The following is a 21,878-nucleotide window of genomic DNA, read 5'->3' as shown; positions in this document are numbered from 1 at the left end:
CAAGCATTGATTCTTGCAGGGAAAAAACTGTGGCATATATGTCAAGGGCGGTGTTTACGTTTGTCGCTTGTACGAAGACCGATGGAAGAATTCCTTGACAGTAACCAGTATGGCAGTCCGCCCTGTAATGTAATCAATGGAATAACGAGAACGCAGAAAAATATTTGTCTCGTGATATTTTAACTCGCAATAAAAAGAAATGACGAAATTATGGACTGCTTGCACTCCAAATACAGCTTAATCGTAGCCGCTACGTACCATGTCCCTTTCGGCGCAAATGTAGGGACCGATCCTGAGCAGAACCAGGAAACCGTGGTCCTGGGCCAACTTCAAGAAACGCACGAGGTCCTGCTGCCCCTCGAAGTCGAAGTGGCCTTCCTCGGGTTCGTGACTGCTCCACTCAACGTACCTGCCCATAGCGACGAAGGCGCGAGTCAGCACAAAGGAAGACCAAGGTAGCTTTGACGAGGCCATCATTAAATCGGCTGCTGCCTACAGTGCACTTTAATTCAACAGCGGCAGAGGTGCCGATTTGGGCAGCCGTACTGTTTTATCTTGAACGTCTTGCTACATCTCCTCCTGTTATCAGCCCACTCACGCAACAAGTCACAGCTTTTACATTGTGTCACAAAGACTTCGCCTCTATTGTAATATCATACGATTTACTATGTAAATAAATCTCCGAAAATTCATGCGTTCTGTTCCGTTTCAAAATACTTGAGGTTTAAGACATTCAGAGCGCAGCACAAATTTTTTGGCAAAGGCTGAGTGTGCTTCTTGAAGAGAACCGAAGGGTTGTCTTTATTGCATTCGGCTACAATGCGACTTTTTTTTTTCGCCATACTTAATCCGCTTTGAGAATTTCCACAGAACTTGTTTGATCACTGCATGGCAAAATAGTTCCTGAAAAGTGATGTTTGGTGACGCGTGAGTGTACTCTGAAACAAATGGTTTAAAGGGGCCTTGAAACACTTTCTGATCATGATAAGAAAACGTTGCCAATCTCTAGACGACGCTCCTGCGAACATGGGAGCCAAATATTATAGCACTACATGCAGCAGAGAATTTACAATCTCTTGTAAAAAACATTTTTAAAAATTCATCAACGATTATGATACTCCGTAATGTGAAATTTGAGCGCAGCTGTATGCGTGTGTTCATTTCGCGATATATTGGCTGGCGCGGACGATCTGCAAACGGGGCGAAGTGTGGCGCGACTGCTTCGCTAATCTTGACGCGTGGGCGCCACTCAAAGCAGCTTCCACAGACCTCCGCTCATGCAGCGCTTTGTTTGCATACAGACAAAGCGCGCGCTCCTGTGGCGCCATCTCGTTGTCATCGTCGCCGCAAAGCCCGTCTTGCGCAGCACTACGCTTTTCTTCTCACACTTTAGCCATACCCTCCTCCTCCGCTTTACGCCTCATGGTTCCGCTGCACCTTCCTTCTCAGCGTTCCTCCTCACGCTCTCTTCGCTATATCGGCGTCGGTCATCCGCGCACCGCGTTCGCTTTCATCCTTTCTCTTTCGCTCGGTTACGAAGACGGCGAGGGACGACGCCGACGCTCGCCTCAGGTACGGGCGCCTAAGAGCTGCTCGTTTGCTCTCTTCTTCCTAATGTCATCATGCAGCGACGTCGCTAGCAATCAAGGCCACAATATTCACTGGCTGATTTCGTGATTGCGAGGACATTTTTAGTAATACTGTAATTGCTAGTTTTGAATTAAGTAAATGAAGAACATAAACGTCTTCAATCTCAAAAAGATTTTAAAAGTATTTGCTCTTTGTACTTCCGGTCGACACACCCCGATTGCATATAGCTGCGTCTTCTGAGCATGGCCTCCGAGATCGCTCTGGCGGGCTGTGTAGCGTAGATACTGTGGCCACCACGGGAAGCCTTGACGAGTACTCTCGTTGGTGAGACGATCAGACTGGTCAGCCAGCCGCGTGCGCTGATCGATCTCTGCAAGTGACGTAGCTCCAGGTGCCCGATCGCCCTTCTCGCATCGAGAGAGTGCCGCACACGCCGAAACTGGGAGTAGCACCGAAAAAAAAAAGCGAAAGGAACCTTTTCGGCCGGGGCCTTGACCTCTTGCCATTCCCACTGCGTAGCTTCTAGTGCGCTAACGGAGATGAAAGGAAAGAGAAAGCTGCGCGTCGGTGCGATAAGAAGGATTCCAAACATTTTTGCGACAGGAGATTCGTGAGGCGACGTCCTTTACTAATGAGGTCATTCTATGATCAGTTACAAAAGTGTTTCTGGGCCCCTTTAGGAAATTGGAGGCAGAGAAATAAACAAAGATTGTTCTCGGTTCGTTGCCCTCCACTGAGGGAGGACCAAGTGAAGTCACAAAGTTGAGGACAAAAAAAAGGGAGTGTTCTATTCTGTTGCAAGCCCTTTGCTGTGAAGAGATTGAGGTAGAAGCTACAGAATTTTCGCTAGTGCATTTCTCTCTCTCCTACAGCGAAATTGAACTGATAATATAAAGGCTAAAAATAAATGAAGAAAGTGATAACTATGTCAATCACACCAAAGATTGGGATGCGTCGACTAAGAATTTGATAAACAGTAAACTTCTATCCACACCGCTACAGAAATCAATCTTGTACGTATACATAGAAGACTTCAGCACCAGCGGTTCAAAAACTTCAAAATGTATGCCACGTCACACACTTTGTATATGTGCTCTGCGCAATAAATTGCAGTCGCACGGTCTTGAGCGTTATTTGACTCGGCATTTGTATCACCTTTGTAAATTCACGTTTGTAGACTCACGTTTGTATCGCGTTAAGGCCCGCAGTTCTCATAGTTGCCAACCTGTCGCCCCACTGCTGGTGCAGATTACGGAAGTAGTGGATAGCGCCCGCCACTATTTGTATCGGCTTGCCATCCTTGAGGTACTGGTTGTTCGTGTAGTCGATCACGAAGGACCTTGATGTCTTCACGCCGCGAAGAATAAAAAGGAAGAAAAATAGGGGAGGGCGGAAAGTTGAAGCATTAGGCTTAAGCCACAAGGTATGCGCATGGCCAAAATTTCAGTCTCCAGCCATACTACTTTACTCAGTAGAATAGAGGAACCATTCAGACTCCAACGCTTCAGGTTATAGTTGATCTGAAAGGGACTAAGGGTATACATTTGGACGTATGTATCTAGTCCACCTCAACGTGCTACTATAGGAGAAATATATGAAAGTTGGTTGCGTTGTTTTCTTTCTGCCCGTTCTTTTTGCTATTATGAAATCAGAAGAGGTTGGCGCCGGCTACTTTTATTAGCACGGCAAGCAATAATAAATCACAAAAAAGTAGTATGTGCTAGTGACAGACAAATAGCGCGAACACTGGCAAAGTTCTATCCACACAAGAAAGGGAAAGGACACTAGGAGACACACAGTTCCGTGAACAAGTGAAAATGTACAAAGGAGTCTAAAACGCGCACATTAGTTAAGTTCATATCTACAGATCAAGACACACCGCATATAATAATGCCGCACATGAGCTACACACATACAACATGCCATGCAACCTGCGGTATTAAAAAAATCTAATAGTGGGGTGAACCACGATACGTTTAGTAAGAACCTTAGTAAGAACAGTAAGTTTAGTAAGAACCTTTGCTTCCAGTGCATTTTATCCTACTGATAGTGTACTGTTTCTTGGCGTCCTATTAGATAAACACCTAAATTTGACAAGCATGTTTTATCCTGAACAAAGAAGGCAGCATATTGAATTAGAATATTAATTAAAGTTCACAATTTCTTTAATGTGAAGACACTCATCTCCCTCTACTACGCTTTTATTCACGCGCATATTAATTATTACATATCATCATGGGGAAACATGTATCCCGCACATCATTTATCCCCACTACAGCATACCCAAAATCAACCAATTCGCATCATTACACGTAGCAGCTACACATCGGGAGCATCTTCATTGCTCAGATCTAACGGCACTTTATCGTTACAGAAACTAAATAAATACTCACTTGGAATACTTGTTTATAAATCTGTTAACGGAAAACTCCCATTCCCTATAGTTACTAACAGCCAGTATCCATATTCCACGTCTACCCATTTCGCTTCTACCAACAGCTATTTACTACCAAAACCTAGAACTAATTATGGTAAATTTACTACTAATTTTTCAGCGATACTACGTTGGAACTCATTACCGTGTCATATTAAGATACTCTCTCATTTTTACACATTCAAATCAAACCTTCGTAAATTCTTGCACTCAATATAACAATTTGATCGTTATCATAATATTAATAAGTGATTTGTGTCGTTAAATATTTTACAGCGTTAGATAGTGACTAACTTAATATGGTGTCTTGTGTGTTGCATATAGCTGCTTTGTATTTACATATCCTACTCATTTGTAATGGGAGGTCCCCTGCACAGTCTGTTGACTATGGGACCTCCCTCTGTATGCATGTATAATCCCCATTTCTAACCTTATTATTATGCACAATAAAGAAGTCTCACTAACATGATACGTTTGTTTTTTACAAAAATATTCTGCATTACAAGCCTCAAGGTATCTTTTCTGCAGCGCTATTGTTGGCCTTGGGCCAAGTATTCTTTTCAGAGTGAAAGGTACACGGTCTAACAACATTAATTCGGCCTTGCGGCATCGTGCCTCGGGCACTCGAGAAGGAGCGTGTTGTACGTCTTGGTCAGTGTGGCCGCCATGGTACTGCGGGCTAGCAGGGCGTTGAATCCCGTGTAAAAAGCGACGCGTGAATGCTGTGCGTTGACGCAGACGGTGCAATGAAGATACAAAGCTTCTATGTCGCTCAAATTTGGCGGAACGGACAACTTATCGTTACGGTCTATAAAGAATAACTGTAAACACTTCGATTTCAGATCTAACCAGATGTTTACGTCGTCAGGACATCTGTCTCAGCAACAGGCTGATTTCGCTGTGGGTAACAAGGAGATTTATTTTGTTTTCATTTTCGTGGGCCTCTTCTGCAGCAGCGTCTGCTGCATTGTTTGCGCCAATATTGCAGTGTCCTGGAAACCACTGATACGCTAAAATGGGACTTCTCGCACTGGCTTTTGCGTGTTTCTTGACGGTCTCGTATATCAAATGTGTATTCAACGCATTTCGGTGTGTGCTCTTATAGATATGAGGGCGTCTTGGTAATCGCTAAAGATAACCCAATTCTATGCCACCCCACTGACGCTATGAAACACAAGGCGGAAATGACTGCAATTAGTTCGCTGACTACCGAAGAGGTCACGCGGGATGATCTAAGCTTTTGTTCTAGCTTCAGGTCTGGTATAATTAAGGTGCAATGCAGATGCAGACGAATATACGGACGGTCCTTCCCTATACACATGAATATACTGTGGATATAACAAGTAAATTTGGAAAAGTGCAAACTGCTGCGCAGCTATCATAAACACATCTCTTTTGCGTATGGTACCCAAGACTGATAGCTCTATCTCGGGCGTTCTTATCATCGAAGGATGGTAACTGAGATCCATTCTGCATATTTCAAAACTCGGTAATAACGTTTGATGAACCCAAATTCCCTTATGAATTTCACTGTTGTTTTTTTCCTAAAGAGAATTGTTTAGTGGGGGCCCTTCGCCCTCTTGTCAATAAACCACTCTCCTCCGAAGTCCGCAGTAGGTCATGAAGAATGGGTGCCAAATAAGCTATGTTTTGCTTTATCATTGCATTGTGAACTTACAGTAGTGATGAGACCGATCCTCCGAGCCATGTTGTTCCGGCTAGTCGGCGAAACATGTTTATAACATAATATAATTGCTTTTCAAATGTACTAATGTGTGAAGCCTATGATAATTGGCAATCTAGAATAATGCCAAAGAATTTGTGCTGCTTCATAGCCATCAAAGTTTTTTCTTCTAGTCTAAACTGAAGATTCTTCAGCAGCCGTCTAGTAAAAGGCAGTACGGCAGTCTTATCGTAAGAAAGTCCCATGCCTCTTTGTTTTAAGAAGTCAATTACATCGAGGCCTCCCTGCAACGTCGATTATAGCTGACCTACACATAAACCAGAAGCCCATACGTAGACGTCATCTGCGCACAATGAATACTGCAGACCAGCCGGAAGTTTTGGGGTAAAGCTGCCATTACACAATTGAAGAGAAATGGGCTAAGTACACTGCTCTGTGGAATGCCCTGCATGATAATGTGATATTTACTCTGCCCTTCATTGGTTGGCATAAACCTTTTCCTGTCACTTAGGAACTGTGAAATCCATCGCAGAGATCGCCCACATAGGCCAGGCTCTATAACATGCTAACAAGCACGCGTATATGACTTACAGTATCAAAAGCTCTCTTAATGCTCTCTCCGGCTGATTTACCGCCCTTTCCCAGCCCCTTCAAAAGCAGTTTGCTGATGAACTACTCCTTCCATGGGCATGCGAGCAGCACTCGTTGCACTATGCCTCATGCGCAACTTTTCTTCGCTCCACAGGTGCGTAACAATTTGACCCTGTATGCTAAACGGAGTGATAATCGCTAACTTTTGCTGCTCCCATGCCCACTTGTCTTATATGCTACTATGTGTGATCGTCTCGACGTGGCGCTATTGTTGTTGCAATGCGGTGATGTTGAGGAAAACCCGGGGCCTCCAAGGGTGCAGAGGTCGGCTCAAGATGACTCTGCCTCGAATAGTCTTCCCGAATCTCAGTCTGATCAGATGAGTACCGTCTTATTAATGCTAAAACACATAAAGAAGTCGACTGTAGAGCTTACTATAGATCAGTCCGAGTTGAAATCAGATATGAAGGATGTGAAAACCAGCCAAAACGCAATTGAAGGCAAGCTAACCGATATTTTCCGCCGTCTTGAATTACTTGAAAATAAATCTGAAGCCCTAGACACATTTTGCAATGATTTCGCCAGGCAACGGCGCATCTCTAACACCACAAGCCTCCGTGCTTGTTGCAAACGCTAGAAGTGTGTTTCGCAAACGCGAGGAACTTGAATCGCTCCTCGATAGCTGTAATGCTGGTATTATTGCATTAACGGAAGCGTGGCTACAGCCCCATGTGCAAGATTGTGGAATCTTAGACTTGTCTCGATTTCGTATCTTCCGTTGCGATCGCACTGATCGCAAAGGCGGAGGCGTACTACTCGCTATTTCAAAATCCCTGCAATGTCATCAAGTCCGCATTCACTGTAACCTGGAAATAGTGTGCGCGTGCGTTGATATCCGTTACCGTAAAATTACGATTGTTGTTTGCTACCGCGCCCTATCCTACCCATCCACTTTCACCGCTGAGCTTCACGATATGCTTAACACCCTTAATTTGCGGCATCCTTCGAACCCCATTATATTATAGGGGGATTTCAACTTCCCCAACATATGCTGGATTACTGAACCTCCGCACTTTTATCCATTTTCTTCTCAAAGTAACGACTTTCTTGATCTCTGCTATTTGTTTTCCCTAACACAATTAGTATTAGAACCAACTAGGATCTCGGAAAGCGTTGCTAAACCCCTTGACTTAATCATATGCTCTCATCATGACATAGTTACCAATGTTTCATGCTTACCGGGCTTAAGCGATCACCTGGGTCTTTCTTTCAACATATTATCTCCTGTGATAAAACCAATTGTTGAAAAAAAATTACCACTACGCTAGGGCAAACTTTGACGCTTTTAATGTTAAACTAGCTAATTTTCTTGATCCTTTGCTAAGCCAATTTGATGATCGCATGGTTGATGAGAACTGGACCGTTTTCAAAAATAATATACATGAGCTCACGGACAAGTTTATTCCGTCAAGTGTAATACCCTGCAATGTTAAGAAACGTTGGTTCAATTCCAAGTTAAAAAGGCTTTCCAATCGAAAAAGGAACTACTGTATCGAATAGCGAATAAAAGTTCACTTGCATCGAAATATGACGCTTATAAGGAGGCGAACAGCTTACACAGAAGCTATAAAACTTGCCAAAAAGGCATTCTAAGTACACACTTTGCCCTCAATGCTTGCGAATTACCCTAAAAAGTTTTGGCGTATTACTTACCCTTCCAAAGATAATTCAGTCACGTTGATTGATTCCAGTGGTTCACGGGTACCTGAAGATGTATGTCCCCATATCCTTAATTTTGTCTTCTGTAACAACTTTGTCGTATGTATTAACTGCGTGCTTCCAACTCTCGAGTGTTGCAATTAACCACCTATGGACTTTATTATCATTGAGCCTCTTGGGGTCGAAAATGTAATTAAAGATCTGAAGTTATCATCAAGTCCTGGTGCTGATTTGGTTAACGCGAAATGTCTGAAAAATACTGTTGTTTATTCATCTGTTCTGCTTTCGAACATTTTTCAGCAATCCTTAGATGCCCATCAGCTGCCTACAGATTGGAAGGTCGGGAAGGTGGTTCCACTTCATAATTCCGGTAGCAAACATTCGCCCCTCAACTACCGCCCCATTTCCATCACCAGCATCCCTTACAAGGTTCTTGAACACATTTTGTACTCACATTTAGCAAAGCACTTAGGAAATAATTCATTTTTCGCGAAAGCACAACATGGTTTCCGAAAAAAACTTGTCTTGTGAAACTCAGCTTCTTTCTTTTACTCACAGCCTTCATTTTATTCTAGACAAAGGTTCATTCGCAGCCTGTGTTTTCTTTGATTTCGCCAAGGCCTTCGACAAAGTGTGTCATAAATTGCTTCTATTTAAACTTAGTAAACTAATCTTGATCCTAACCTGTTTGCATAGCTTGAGAATTTTCTCCTTAATCGGTCACAGTTTGTTGTGTAAAACAATCATATGTCTCCGTGTAATCCTGTAGACTCTAGCGTGCCCCAAGGATCAGTTATAGGCCCTCTTCTTTTCTTAATTTACATTAACGATTTACCCAATGACGTGTGTTTTAATATTTACCTTTTCTCAGATGACTGTGTTATCCACCGTGAAATCTCGGACAAATCTGATAACAAATTCCTACAAGATGATATAAACGCTATCTCTAACTGGTGTGAAGTATGGTTAATGCAACTGAACGTAACTAAATGTAAATGTATGCGTGTAACTCGCAACAATATTCCTCCGCCGGACTATTACGTTAATGATACTCCCCTAGAGGTCATAACCTCCTATAAATACCTAGGCGTCCACATAACCTCGTCAAATTTCCTGGTCATTGCACATCGACAACGTAATTAACAATACTAATCGCATGCTAGGTTATCTTCGCCGAAATTTTTCTTCTGCTCCTACATCATTAAAATTAATCCTATACAAAACGTTTATTAGGAGTAAAATGGAGTACGCCTCATCCATCTGGGACCCGCACCTCGAAACCCTTATTCAATCACTTGAACTAATCCAAAACAATGCCGCACGTTTCATTCACAGCAATTACAGCCGCACATCAAGCGTAACCGCCATGAAAAACTCTTTGCTGCTTGCTCCTCTCTCAGCCTGGCGTAAGTACTTTCGCCTTGCTCTATTTCATAAACTATATTTCCACAATTTCTACCTGCGCGATAATCTTATATCATCTCCTACCTACATTTCCTCTCGCATTGATCATAGCCATAAGGTTGGAATCATTCAATGCCACACCAGAACCTGTAACAAATCATTTATTCCTAGGACCTCTCAGGAATGGAACCACCTTCCCGGCGCAGTTGTCGCAATCAAAAACAACTCAAAGTTTCGTTCGGCCTTATCAGACATCATCACTCCCGGATACAATTAACTAATCAATTGCTGTAATAACCAACCATTTCTTGCTGCTTTGTTATATACTTGCGTATGTTTTTTACCCACTTCCCTGTGTAATACTTCGGTCTTGAGGGTACAATAAAATAATTAAAAAAAATAATAATGTCTAGAGTGACCGCGATCGTCGTACTTCCACAGCTACGTTCGTGTTCGACGCTTGCGACAAGGTTCAGCACTGTATCTATAACGCAACGCCGCCTTCAAAATCGTGTCATATAATCGGATAGCACTTTTGTGTTAGCACAGCTTGTGAGTCTTACAGGCCGGAAGGAGTCGAGACAAAGAGGGGTCATAATGTTTTAAGGATTGGGATTACACGTACAACTTTATCCAGAGGTCGTCAAATAATTCTAATATTGTCATTCTACCTTCATGTCCGGAGTTCTTTAACATTATATACGTACCGCCATCTCGCCCGGCAGCTGTCTTTGTGCGGCATGATGCATTTGCACATTTCAACTCATATAATGTAAATTAAAGTCAAGTTTTGGATGTTCTGACAAGAAAATACATGTTCCAAATTTCTGGTCTGCGAAGGCTACAGAACTAACAAATTGATATTACATGTGATTGGTACGCCAAGTCTGGTTATCAGCTAACATAATTCGTCAGCAAAGATTACTTCTAGCGTGCTGCGAGATACAGCAAAGGCAACGAAAGGATGGCTCTAAGTTACTGGGCCACTCAGAGAGTGGGCAATCGACCATATTCGCGGTAAAGGTGTGAGAGAAGACAGCGCTACGCAAAATTCATGCCAGCGTCTCCTACCTAACTTCTGTAGGCGCCTGCCCTTGCTGAATGTTGCCCTTGTTGAACAGCTGAATGCCCTTTTTGTACATCTTTTTGTACGCCTCGAGCCTTGCGCTGCGGCGTGATCCACGTTCTGCTCGCATTCTAATTGTCCTTAAGCCCTCATATTCACCGTCAAGTGCCACATAATCATTTGGAATAGGAACCTCCTTCGTACAAACCTTTGAAATGACGCTCGATATCTCTGTAAAACTGTCTGTATCCGGATTTTTGCCTACCTCGATAGTTATAACAAAATGTTGATTTGGGTGAGTTGGTTCATCTAGACAGTTTTCATAAAAAAGCGCTAAAGACGAAGACGAAGGAACACATAGCGCCGGTCCTGTCGTCAGTTCTGTCAGTTTAGCACCAGTCCTGCCGTATGTGTTCCTTCGACTTCGTCTTCGTCTTTAGCGATTTTTTAATGAAAACTGTCGATAGTTATGCAGTGACGGAAAGTCTGTCAATTCGTAAATTTGGAGTAACGCCTGTCTCCTGCGCTCCGCATAGCTATTCATGCATGGCTATTCATAGCAAGCATACCGCGAGGCCACTGTACTTTGTTGAAAAACCAGTGGCTCCATAGATAGCAGCACATTCACCTCTGGCAGGTTGTTTGCTTGTGGATGGGCCGCGAGAATTGTCCGTGTAACTGCGAATAGTATCGGCAAAATCATCTGTGACACTGAGGGAGGGGCGCTGTGTCTGGCCGCTGCTGAAACACCAACTGGTACCGGAGCAGGTCACTGTAAAGCTGCTTGAGATGAATGCTGTGACGATGGTTGGGACTGACGCTGAGGGGCTCGACGCTCTTGACGCGAAGCTGGGACAAGGCGTGTAGCATTTTCAGAAGGATCGTCTTCACGGTCACTCTTGGGAGATTGTCGGCTCGATTTTTTCGAAGCCAAAGAATGCATAATCTTGTGTGTTTCCGCCGGTTCATAGTTATAAGGTGGAGGCGCATCACGGAGAGGGTAACCTTCCGTATATATTCATGTCGTCGCAGCTTAGACGCGGCCTTTTTTTGTGGACACCCCGAGAAGGAAGCTGTACAATTTCCGCTGCAGTTTTGTACACTTTGGCCATGGCGCACAAACTTGCACTGCTTGTGGCCGTAGTCATCTGAATATACTCAGCATAGAGGCGGACTACGACAGTTTTTAGCCATGTGGCCAAACATCTCGCAGTTGTAACAGCGCAATGCCGGTCCAAGATATTCTGCGACAGGACGGCGGGCAAAGCCCAAGTGGACTGCATCGGTCGGTCTTCTCTCAAGGGAAGGATCGCCATCCTTAGCGCACGGAATTCAACTTCACCGTCCTCTTGCTGATTAAATCGAGCCTGCATGACGACGGACAAATGTCGTACCAAAGTCTTTCAAGAAATCCCCTAGCTGATATTCTGTGTATTGAATTGGCACGTGTCTTCTCTTGCCAACGTGTCTCATATGTGACTGGAATGGCCGGCTTGACTCCCAAACCAGCAACTTCATTCAAGCGAAAGCAGATTTTTTGCAGATGACAGGGAAGCTACGCTAACAAACTTCCTTATCTGTTCACATGGTAGGGCCGCGCTTTTTGTTTTGCTGATAAAATGACTTCTGAAGCAGCAAGGTTCAGATTTACTCGCCAAATATTGCGGCCCTATTTTCTTCTCGTGCACCTCAGTATGTTTGTTCTGAATGTCTTGCTCAATTCAGTGCTATTTTTACATTACCATTCTGTTGTGGAGAAATAGCCACGTTAGACCACATGCTTTGGCGGTGTGCTCGGTCACGCTCTATCATCGATAACAGCTCGGCCAGATGGGAGGCGATTCTCCGCAGCCCTCTTCTGGCTGACCAACTCTGGCCTGTCCAGCAGGCCCATGATGCGGCCGAGGGGCTCGGCCTTCCGGTTCTCACGTGGGAGCGGCCCGCTTCGTGAATACTCACGACCTGCAGGACTTCATTAAAGTTTTACCATACCATACCATTCTGCATATTTTTACAGTACACCGTATTGGGAACTGTACTGTGGTACATCGTGATGTATGCGTACAATGTCATTCCTGCTTTATTGAATATTTAGGCAACGTTACTATTTTCTGATAATGCCTGTTCTCTGCTGTTACTGCATTTATCTGGATGACCGAAGAACAAACAAGCGAACAAACAAACGCAAACAAAGCTAGCATTAAAGGTCATCGTGCATGGGTACCGTACTGGTCCATCGTGATCTCACCGATAGAAACGCGGCCGGGATCAAACCCGTGACATCAAACTCGGCAGCGCAACGCTATTGTCACAGAGCTACCACGGTGGGCGAAGAGGAATCGGTGCTGCTATTAAGGCAATGCGCCGCTAGAAACGCCACAATCGTGCTTGCACTACATGTAACATTATCGATGCAGAACACTGAAAGTTTTCAAAACAACCGGCTGTGCGTACTAGATTCTTCTCTCCGCTTTCGCATCCCAACTGGACTCTGCCGACGCGAGATCACCCTGCTTTGTCGGCTATGGCCAGCAATGACCTTCACGAAGTCTTTGACTTTCGCATCGGAATGGCCGACAACGCCACGGGTGATGACTGCGGCCGCGAGGAGACTCTTCAACACATTCTGTGCTACTGCCCCCACTGCCGTGTAGAGAGACGATCGCTATCAACTGCGCCAGCTCGCTTTGATCACAGATCATTATCATAGCAAACTATTTTGGAATACCGACCATACTATAAGCCATCGCAGCCGAAGGCTACGAAGGCCCTGCTACAGTTCTCAAAGGCAACAGACCTGCATAAGCAGCAGTAGCCTAAATTGGGAATCATTGGGCTGTACGTCACCGCAGGGGCGTCTGCGTCAGCAGGCGTTTGGTGTATTACGACACCACGCACCCGAGCGCGCGAGGGTTGGACCCTCTCCCGTCTAACCGTGCGCGGCTTAGCCGTGTCTGGGGAAAGCGGGATCCTGGGGATTGAGCTAATGCAGACCTTTAAGGCTCCGGTGGTGGCAACACACTTCTGTGGCCTCTAGGTGACACCTCTGAGCTGACCCACTCGGGGGAAATCAGTAGTTTACTTTTCCTGTACTTCCATTCGATCATCGTCTTTTTCTCTCACTTTCTCGCTTTCCTGCCTTCTACTTTTGTATCACTATTGATTTTCGAGGCAGCAAGAGTTAACCTTGTGTGACATAATCAACCTAGCTTATTCATATTGGGTTATAGCGGGCATGCGCCGCTGGCGTGGTCAGAACTGAATATTTCAAGTCCCGTCGCGTCCCCTAGTCGGGTTCCGTGGTGGGCGACTGGCATGAATGCCGAATACCATGTTATCTTATGGCTAGCAATATTCCCGCACTCCCTCAAGAGGGAGTTTATGAAACTTTAAAGTTATTTATCCAACAGAAAGAAACATTTGGCAGATATCATGTGATCCATAATGAGCACGAACAAAGACTGTCCGAATGATATCCCCTTTCGTAGTATCTAAATGCTTGACAAACACCATAGGCCCTGGCTATAAAGTAACGAAGATGGCAAGCGGCGACCTCCTGCTGGAGTTCGTGACAAGCTGTAACACGCGAAACTGACCAACCTTGCTGCATTCGGGGACATTCCATCTGCGTAAGTCCACATAAGTCCATGAATACTGCGCGTGGTGTCGTTTCGGAAAATGACCTGCTCGAACTGACTGAAACTTAACTGCTCGAAGGGTGGAAAGATCAGAACGTTGTAGATGTACAATGAATTAAACCAAGGCTCGACAATAAGGAAATCCCAAATGGGCATTTGATTATCACCTTTAGAACTATCAACCTGCCTGAATACATCGAAACAGGATACTGTAAGATACGTGCACGACTGTACATCCCAACACCGAGCTGATGCTTCAAGTGCCAATGGTTCGGGCATGGGTCTCAAAGCTGCCGAGGGCCCTCTACTAGTGCAAAATGTGCCTCCTAATGACCACGCCTCTGACATCTACACTTCCGCTACCCATTGTGTCAACTGTGACGGAGATCACCCCGCTCACTCGCGACCGTGTCCGTAATGGAAAAAATAGAAGGAAGTCATCGAACTGAAGGTCAAATTGAACATCTCCTTCCAAGAAGCACGCAGACGTTTTTCCATGACTCCCAATTAATCCAGTCCATCCTATGTTGATGTGACGCAGCGGGAGGCAGAGTCACATTCTTCGACGACCGTCTGGGTCACACCAAGTGTGCCGACAGTCATGCCGTCAGCCATCTCGGTGGTAGCAACCAGCACCGCTCCGCCACCCAACAAGATGAACCAGCAGTCCTCCGTGCCTGCGGGCTCTATGACATCTAGCGCCTCTGCTCAGGCAGAGGAGCCTGAAACACCGGCGAGTGTACGCTGTGAGCGGGCATCCAGCGCCTCTGCGGAGGTGATGGATACATCGTCAAGTCCACCGGCGTCCCAGACGCCGAAGGAGCAGCGTAGCCCTCAGGAGCACGCCAAAAAAGACAAACGCCGCATCACGGGGCCTGCAAAGGCCCTGGTGGGCTAACATAGTTTTTCTCTTAGACACACAGCACAAAGCAGTTTCACTATGGGTACCCAAATATTATATTGTAATGTTAGGGGACGTCTCCACAATCTCGACTCCTAGGTAAATATAGTTCAAAGTTGCTATGTGTTCAAGAGATACATCTAAAACGCACACAAACAAACTTTCTTCGTCAGTACACCATCTTCCGAAAAGACCGTGACGAGGCTAATGCTTCGTGCGCCGGTGTAGCAATCCTTGCAGACAAGTCTGTAGCTTGTCATTATGTAGCCTTACAGACACCCTTTGAGGCAGTGTCAGTTAGGGGGGTTCTTTTCAATAAGTTGGTAGCTGTTTGTTTGATATATATGCCCCCAAACTATCACCTCACAAAAATAGATTTCTATAGATTGATTAATTAATAAGGGAAAAATGGAAGGCACCTCGGAAGCCTCCATATTTAGGAAACTAGCCAATAAATACCTTCCAGTTGGCCAAAGGTCGGTTTCCCCCCCCCCCCCAGTATGCGGGCGCGCCTGCCCCAGAGCTGGACGCCCCCGGCCTTCTCCGAAGCTGAGATCAGGGAAGTGCTGCACAATCAAAACGGAAGGTCTGCCCCAGGCCCCGACGGAGTTACAAACCGGCTCTTAAGAAATTTGGACGACAAAGTCATTCAAGCCTTAGTGAAGGAGATAAATGAGGAATGGAAGGAGGGCGTTGTACCGGAGAGTTGGAAGAAGGCCACAGTGGTCCTAATTCCCAAGCCAGGTAAATCACCCAGTTTGGAGAACATCCGTCCTATCTCCCTTACTTTTTGCATTAGCAAAGTAGCGGAACATGCAGTGCATAACAGGATATCGAGACATATCGAGCGGAACGAGCTATTCCCGTATAATACCGTTGGTTTCAGGCCCTTGCTTTCAACGCAGGATGTCATGCTGCCCTCTAAACACAGATAATCGACTATCAAAGCAAAGATGTAAACGGGGTCCTCGCACTAGATCATCCAGGGCCTTCGATACAATTACACATGACTATATCCTTAAGGAGACATCGGCCTTGAACTTAGGAGTTAAATTCTTCTCCTTCGTTGCATCCTTCCTCAAGAGCAGGACAGCGGCCTTAAAGTTCAGGCAATAAGTCTCGGAATCTTTCACACTCGGAAGAAGGGGTACTCCTCAAGGGGCAGTTATCTCCCCCTTCTGTTTAATATAGCAATGCGCAAGTTGTCGGAAAGCCTTGCAGCAATTTCTTACGTAGGTCATGCATTATATGCTGACGGTATTACAATCTGATGTCCCGGAGGATCAGAGGCGACGGTCGAACAAGCTCTGGAAGGCACGGGACTGGCACTCTCACCTGGAAAGTCGGAACTCCTGCTGTACAGACAGGTTAGACGAGGTGCTAGGGAACTCACCCCACTCGATCAGGTGCCCATTAGCGTTCACACCAGAGATGGGCACACCATCCCTAGAGTAGACTCTATCAAAATCCTAGGGCTTTCAATAGACTCAAAGGGGTGCAACGCTACGACTATAGCCCATCTCACCACGAAAACGGAAAACATTCTTAGATTAATTATGAGAGTGTCCAACAAGAAAGGCGGCTTAGGCGAGGATATAATCCTTAGGGCTCACCATGCTTTCCGAATGAGCCATGTCATTTACACAGTCGCGGCCCTCAATTGGACCAAAACAGAAATAGATAAATTAGACACGCTCATTCGCAAAAGTGTCAAAAGGGTGTTCGGCGTGCCAATCACGGCTAGCACAAAGAAACTCATGATGCTGGGGTTACACAACACAACTTCAGAGTCAATAGAAGCTCAAAGATCAGCACAAATTATTAGATTATCAAACTCCAAAGCAGGCAGAAGACTGCTGGATGCGGCACGCCTCCGTCCTAGCTTCAATCGGGGAGATACCACGCAACTTGATATTCAAACAAGGAACTCCTTAATTGTAGACCCTTTTCCAAGAAATGTCCACACCCAACACAATAAAGGTCGAAGGTTAGCGAGGGCTAGATCTTTCTTAAAGAACATATCCGGAACGGAGACCTTTGCTGACGCGGCGCGACCCGCCAGCGCCAACAAGGTTTCCGTAGCAATAGTCAATGACAGGGGAGAACTCCTCCCGTTAGCCTGGCTGAAGACCTCCTGAGTCGACGTGGCGGAACAGGCTGCTATAGCTCTCGCATTACTTGACACAAAACGCAGTACACGGACTCCCGAGCAGCCGTTAGAGCGTTCGCATCGGGATTGATAGCCAAAAAAGCAGCCAGGATTCTGAACGGCAAGCCCCCCTCTAACATTGTTCACCACATAGTCTGGTTCCCAGCTCACCTGGGACCAGACGTATTACCGAGTCACCTGAACCCCAATGAGATAGCCCATGACTGTGCGCGAGGTTTCATATGCCGCGACGGGATGGTGTCTCGGGTGAGTTCGGGAGAGCTTGTACACAATGATCCTCTCGTTACTTTTCACGAAATCACATCTCATTACAGAGGGAATAGGCAGAGTTTTCCCTTCCCCCATCATAAGCTCAACAGACAACATGCTAGCACGCTCCGCATGCTCCAGACGGGGTTCTACCCCTCTAGGGGCTTTCTGAACATGCTCCACCCGGACATACATTGATCCGCTCTGCCCAGATTGTGGCACTGAATTTTGCTCATTAAGTCACATGGTCTGGCAGTGCCCTGTGTTACAGGATTTTAACCGAGAAAAAGACGGGACGAAGGCCATCACAGACCCGAAACAATACGTCCAGCTCCTGGCTGTCCAGAGGGCCCGTGAACGAGCGGAGAGGCATGGCCTCTCTGTTCCGACATGGTAATTGCCTATCGGCTGGGTAGGGACCTACCTAGCGGGCCCCCTGCCTAGCTCCTCAGGACCCCAATAAAGTCGTTTACTACTACTACTATAACCTCATATATGAACTTCCGGAACTCGACATACTCGTGGGTGATTCTAACGCGCACATCGCGTTGTAGGGAGACTCGCGATGCAACGCAAGAGGCCCACTTATTGAAAATTTTGTTCTTACCTCTTGTGCCTGCCTGATTAATAAGAACGAGCCAACCTATTATAGCATCCAACACAACTCGTATTAATTGACAGATATAGCAATTGGCTCCGCTTCTCTCTGCCTCATCTGAAATGGAAAGCCATCAATAATCCTTTGGAAGTGACCACTTTCCTGCAACTTTAAACTTAATAATGCAGCATGACAACCCTCCCGATGTTCCTCGATAGAAATTAACATCGGCTGATTTGGAGCCTTTTAAAAAATCAACTTATTTACCACAAGATGTTATAAACAATTTATAAACCAAGCAGCCTCACTTGGGGAGCACTTTGAGCATGTGTCAAGCTGAACCCATTATTCACAATCCTTTCTCAAATACAAACAAATAGAAGAATGTAACCCACTCGTACGTAAAACTAACCTTTGCTTCCCACATAAAGCACCTCAAGGTCAAATGCCTAAAGACAATGAACCTGCTCAAAATTCTAGCACGCACAACATGGGGCAGTAATAAGAAGTTCCTCTTTAATGTATACGAAAGCCTCGTATGTTCACGTTTGGACTACGGTGCCCTAGTTTACCACTCCGCTACACCGAGTGCCCTAAAAATGCTCAATCTTGTGCACCATCTAGACATCCAATTTGTCACAGGAGCCTTCAGAACAAGTCCTGTGCAAAGCCTCTATGTAGAATCCAACAGCAAAGCTGTACACTAGTTTCACGTACTTTTTGAAGGTACACTCAAGCGCTGATCATCTTTCTCACTCAAGTATAAATGATGTGACATGTGCCACACTTTTTCGTAATCGACCTGCAGCGAGAGAGCCTTTCTTGTGTGTGCGGAGTCTCAGCGCTGAAGGGGGGGTACCACTCGTTGAACATCGTCTGATGCCCCCAGCAAAGCTGTTACCACCGTGGCAGTGACAGCTCATAGAACGTGACACATCATTTATTGAGATCACTAAGTACGCCCCAGAGGAACATATTAAAATGCACTTTCTTGAACTTCAGGCAAAAATTCGTGCCCCGAGTATCAAAACTGGCGCATCAAGATCACATGCCGGCGTGTCTTACGCAGCAGTAGGGCCATCCTTCTCGGAGTCTGATGTTCTGAATCCAGAAACAAGTATCTATACGGCTTAGCCCTATGCACTATTGTCGGCGGTTAAGTACATCAAGCAAATAGAAATACAAAAGGCAATTATATTTGCATACTCCCTAAGCGTTGTCAAAGGTTTAATGTCTCTGCGAAGACATAATAATTCTGTAGTAAATAATCTATTCTCGTTGCTGTGCGCGATGTATGCATCTAACCAGCGTGTCGTTTTATGCTGGGTACCCGGGCATAAAGGTATTGTTGGTAATATGGCTGCAGACAAACTTGTTAAGTCCATCTTGTAACACAGCCATAGCTATCCTTCCAACAGACTTGAAGCCTTTCTCGCTCAGAGCGCTGATAAACTTTTGGCAATCCATCTGGAACCGTGAAACCTCTAATAAATTTCATTTATTTAAGCCGCCCATACGAAATTGCCGCCGGTAACAAAAGCATGACAAACTGATGTCATGTTCTGTCGACTGAAAATAGGACATGCATACGGTACTTATTCTTACCTGCTGACTGGTAGTGAACCTACCCTCTGTGGTAAATGTGGTGAGAGGCTTACCGTTATCCACGTCTTGGTGGAGTGTCGGGAAGCAGAAACTGAACGAAAAAAGCACTTTCCTCTAGCGTACCGATGCCACATTTCCCTTCACCCGGTATTGTTTTTTTGGAGTAGACTCAATTTTTGATAATAAATTATTTTTAAATTTTTTACAAGATGTTAATTTATTGCGCTTTATTAACCTCCGATATTCGTAGCACATCCTCTCACGAGAGGCTGATGCTGCTGTAGCAGCGACCTGTATGGCACATGCTTCCGGGCCCTTGTGCTTAAGGGCCTTGATGAGGCAGTAGTGCTACCTGTAGCGACATATTTTAGTACACCACCTCTTCGTAGTACATCGTTTTTCCATAGCATATGCTGTGTATCATTGCCTGGCTCTATTACGAATATATTTACGCACTTTCCATAGAATATTTTTTAGGCCTCCATACAGCCGTGTTTCAGCCATGTGTCAATATTCATTATACATTTACCAATGGCAGTCTGTTATCATAGCCTTGGTGCTCTTTGGCCACTTATGACCCTTGCGCCAATAAACTTCAATCCTCATCATCATCATTTTACTGTACGTGGTCCTGTGCTGTGATGGTGTACAGTGATTGTGACCGGCTGTGGTCGTGTGTCAGCGCTCTCTCCCTCTCTCTCTTTGTCCTTCTCTGTCTACCTCCCTCTCGCCATTCCCTTGTGTACGCAAGCAAACCGGATTTCCCGTTCCGGTTAATATCTCTGCCTTTCTTCTTTCTTTCTCCTCTATATCTATAGAATCTCAGGAAAGCATCTGCAAGCACATTTAATCCTGTGTAACAGGCCGTGAGGGTTCATAAGTTGGCGCCCGGGCACATCCATAGAAAAAATAGCTAAACGTCGCTATCATAAGGCGCCATTGACTCAGGGTAGCCGAGGCCCCGCCATTTTCCTGAGGTCATGTCGGTGTGAAAACAGTGGCGCATAACCTTGGTCATATTGAAGCTGTATATTTAGTACTCACTTTATTGGACATCACTGTACGAGCCAGGAACGCCAGTGCGAGCAGAACGTAGGTGGTAGGTGCCGCCATTCTAAATAGAGACTATCCACCCTGGTCACGAAGCAGAACGAGGTTCCTTTCATTCGCGGTAGCCGGGGAAGACAAAACAGCAGGTGCACTGCAGATTGCGTTATCGGTGGCTGGCCGGGCCACTGTTCCTACCCTTCACTGCCACCCCACCTTCCGTTCCCATCGGACACGTGGCTGCCCCTTGGACCGCACGTGTGATACGTGGCCAAAGCTCAAGGCAACGTTTTAACACCTGAGGGGCAAATGCATGTCTGAAAGACTTGCGTAGTCTGCTGCTTTCGTGCTGACGTTCTCGGTTACGAAGAAAATACAAATAAAGAAGGTGTCTATATATATATATATATATATATATATATATATATATATATATATATATATATATATATAAGTTTGTCTACTTATTCTTGCTTGTGCCTGCACATATAGACAGGCGTATACAGAGGGGCTCATGTAGGTGTATAGATTTATACACGACAATAGCGTATGCAAGTCGCAGCGCGCTGTTTCAAGCATATACAATAGGGGTGAGGAGGTCGCCGAAGAACAATTTAGAAAACCTGGGTCCAAGCAAAAAAGAAAGAAAGATCAGATTGCGATAGCACAAGGAACATCGTATCGTTTGGCATACCTTTCTAGTGCGCAGGGAGGTTCGAGGGGCTATACCTCATGACGATTCCTTTGTGTATGCACTGCGCAAGAAAAGGAGCGAGAGACACGAGCGGATGCAACTCATCCGTATGCGAGAGAAGTGTATCACCCGTAATGAGCAAACCCGATTATTGTAGGCAGGTCTAGGCTTGTAAACTTCACATAATTTTTTACAAAATTCTTCAGTCACTTGTCGTGAAGCTTTAGGTTGGTTAGCGTTCCAGACGTATAAAAAAATGGTTATTTCACTTATGTTCTCTCATGCATGATCCCTACGCGTTGTGAAATTTTCAGTTATCTCGACTAAGAGATAGTTCAGATCAATGGTTGTGATACTTTCGGCCATCACGGACGCCTTGAAATTCCTCACAGGCCAGAGACCGCTTCTACACGTGTTCCTTTTTTTAAAGAACGCGCAGAAATCGATAAGTAACTGGGGCTTTTACTAAATAAACGTTTCAATTTGGC

At 45.3% G+C, this 21,878-nt stretch overlaps 1 protein-coding gene across 1 annotated transcript in view; it reads right to left on the bottom strand.

The window, feature by feature from the left end:
• LOC129386109 (beta-galactosidase-like) overlaps positions 1–21,026 on the bottom strand; it is a 42,113-nt gene extending 21,087 nt beyond the window's left edge. Inside the window, exons 1-4 of the mRNA XM_055073389.2 lie at positions 20,694–21,026; positions 2,774–2,937; positions 259–409; positions 59–122 (exon numbers count right to left, since the gene is read on the bottom strand). Coding sequence (XP_054929364.2) covers positions 59–122; positions 259–409; positions 2,774–2,937; positions 20,694–20,762 — 448 coding nt within the window. The 5' untranslated portion in view covers positions 20,763–21,026. The remainder of the gene's footprint in view (positions 1–58; positions 123–258; positions 410–2,773; positions 2,938–20,693) is intronic.
• Positions 21,027–21,878: the final 852 nt, after the last annotated feature.

This window comes from Dermacentor andersoni, chromosome 4 (assembly GCF_023375885.2).
Source record: "Dermacentor andersoni chromosome 4, qqDerAnde1_hic_scaffold, whole genome shotgun sequence".
NCBI classification, from domain to species: domain Eukaryota; kingdom Metazoa; phylum Arthropoda; class Arachnida; order Ixodida; family Ixodidae; genus Dermacentor; species Dermacentor andersoni.
The sequence above is the reverse complement of the archived record's forward strand: the minus strand, read 5'-3'. Positions and strand labels throughout refer to the sequence as shown.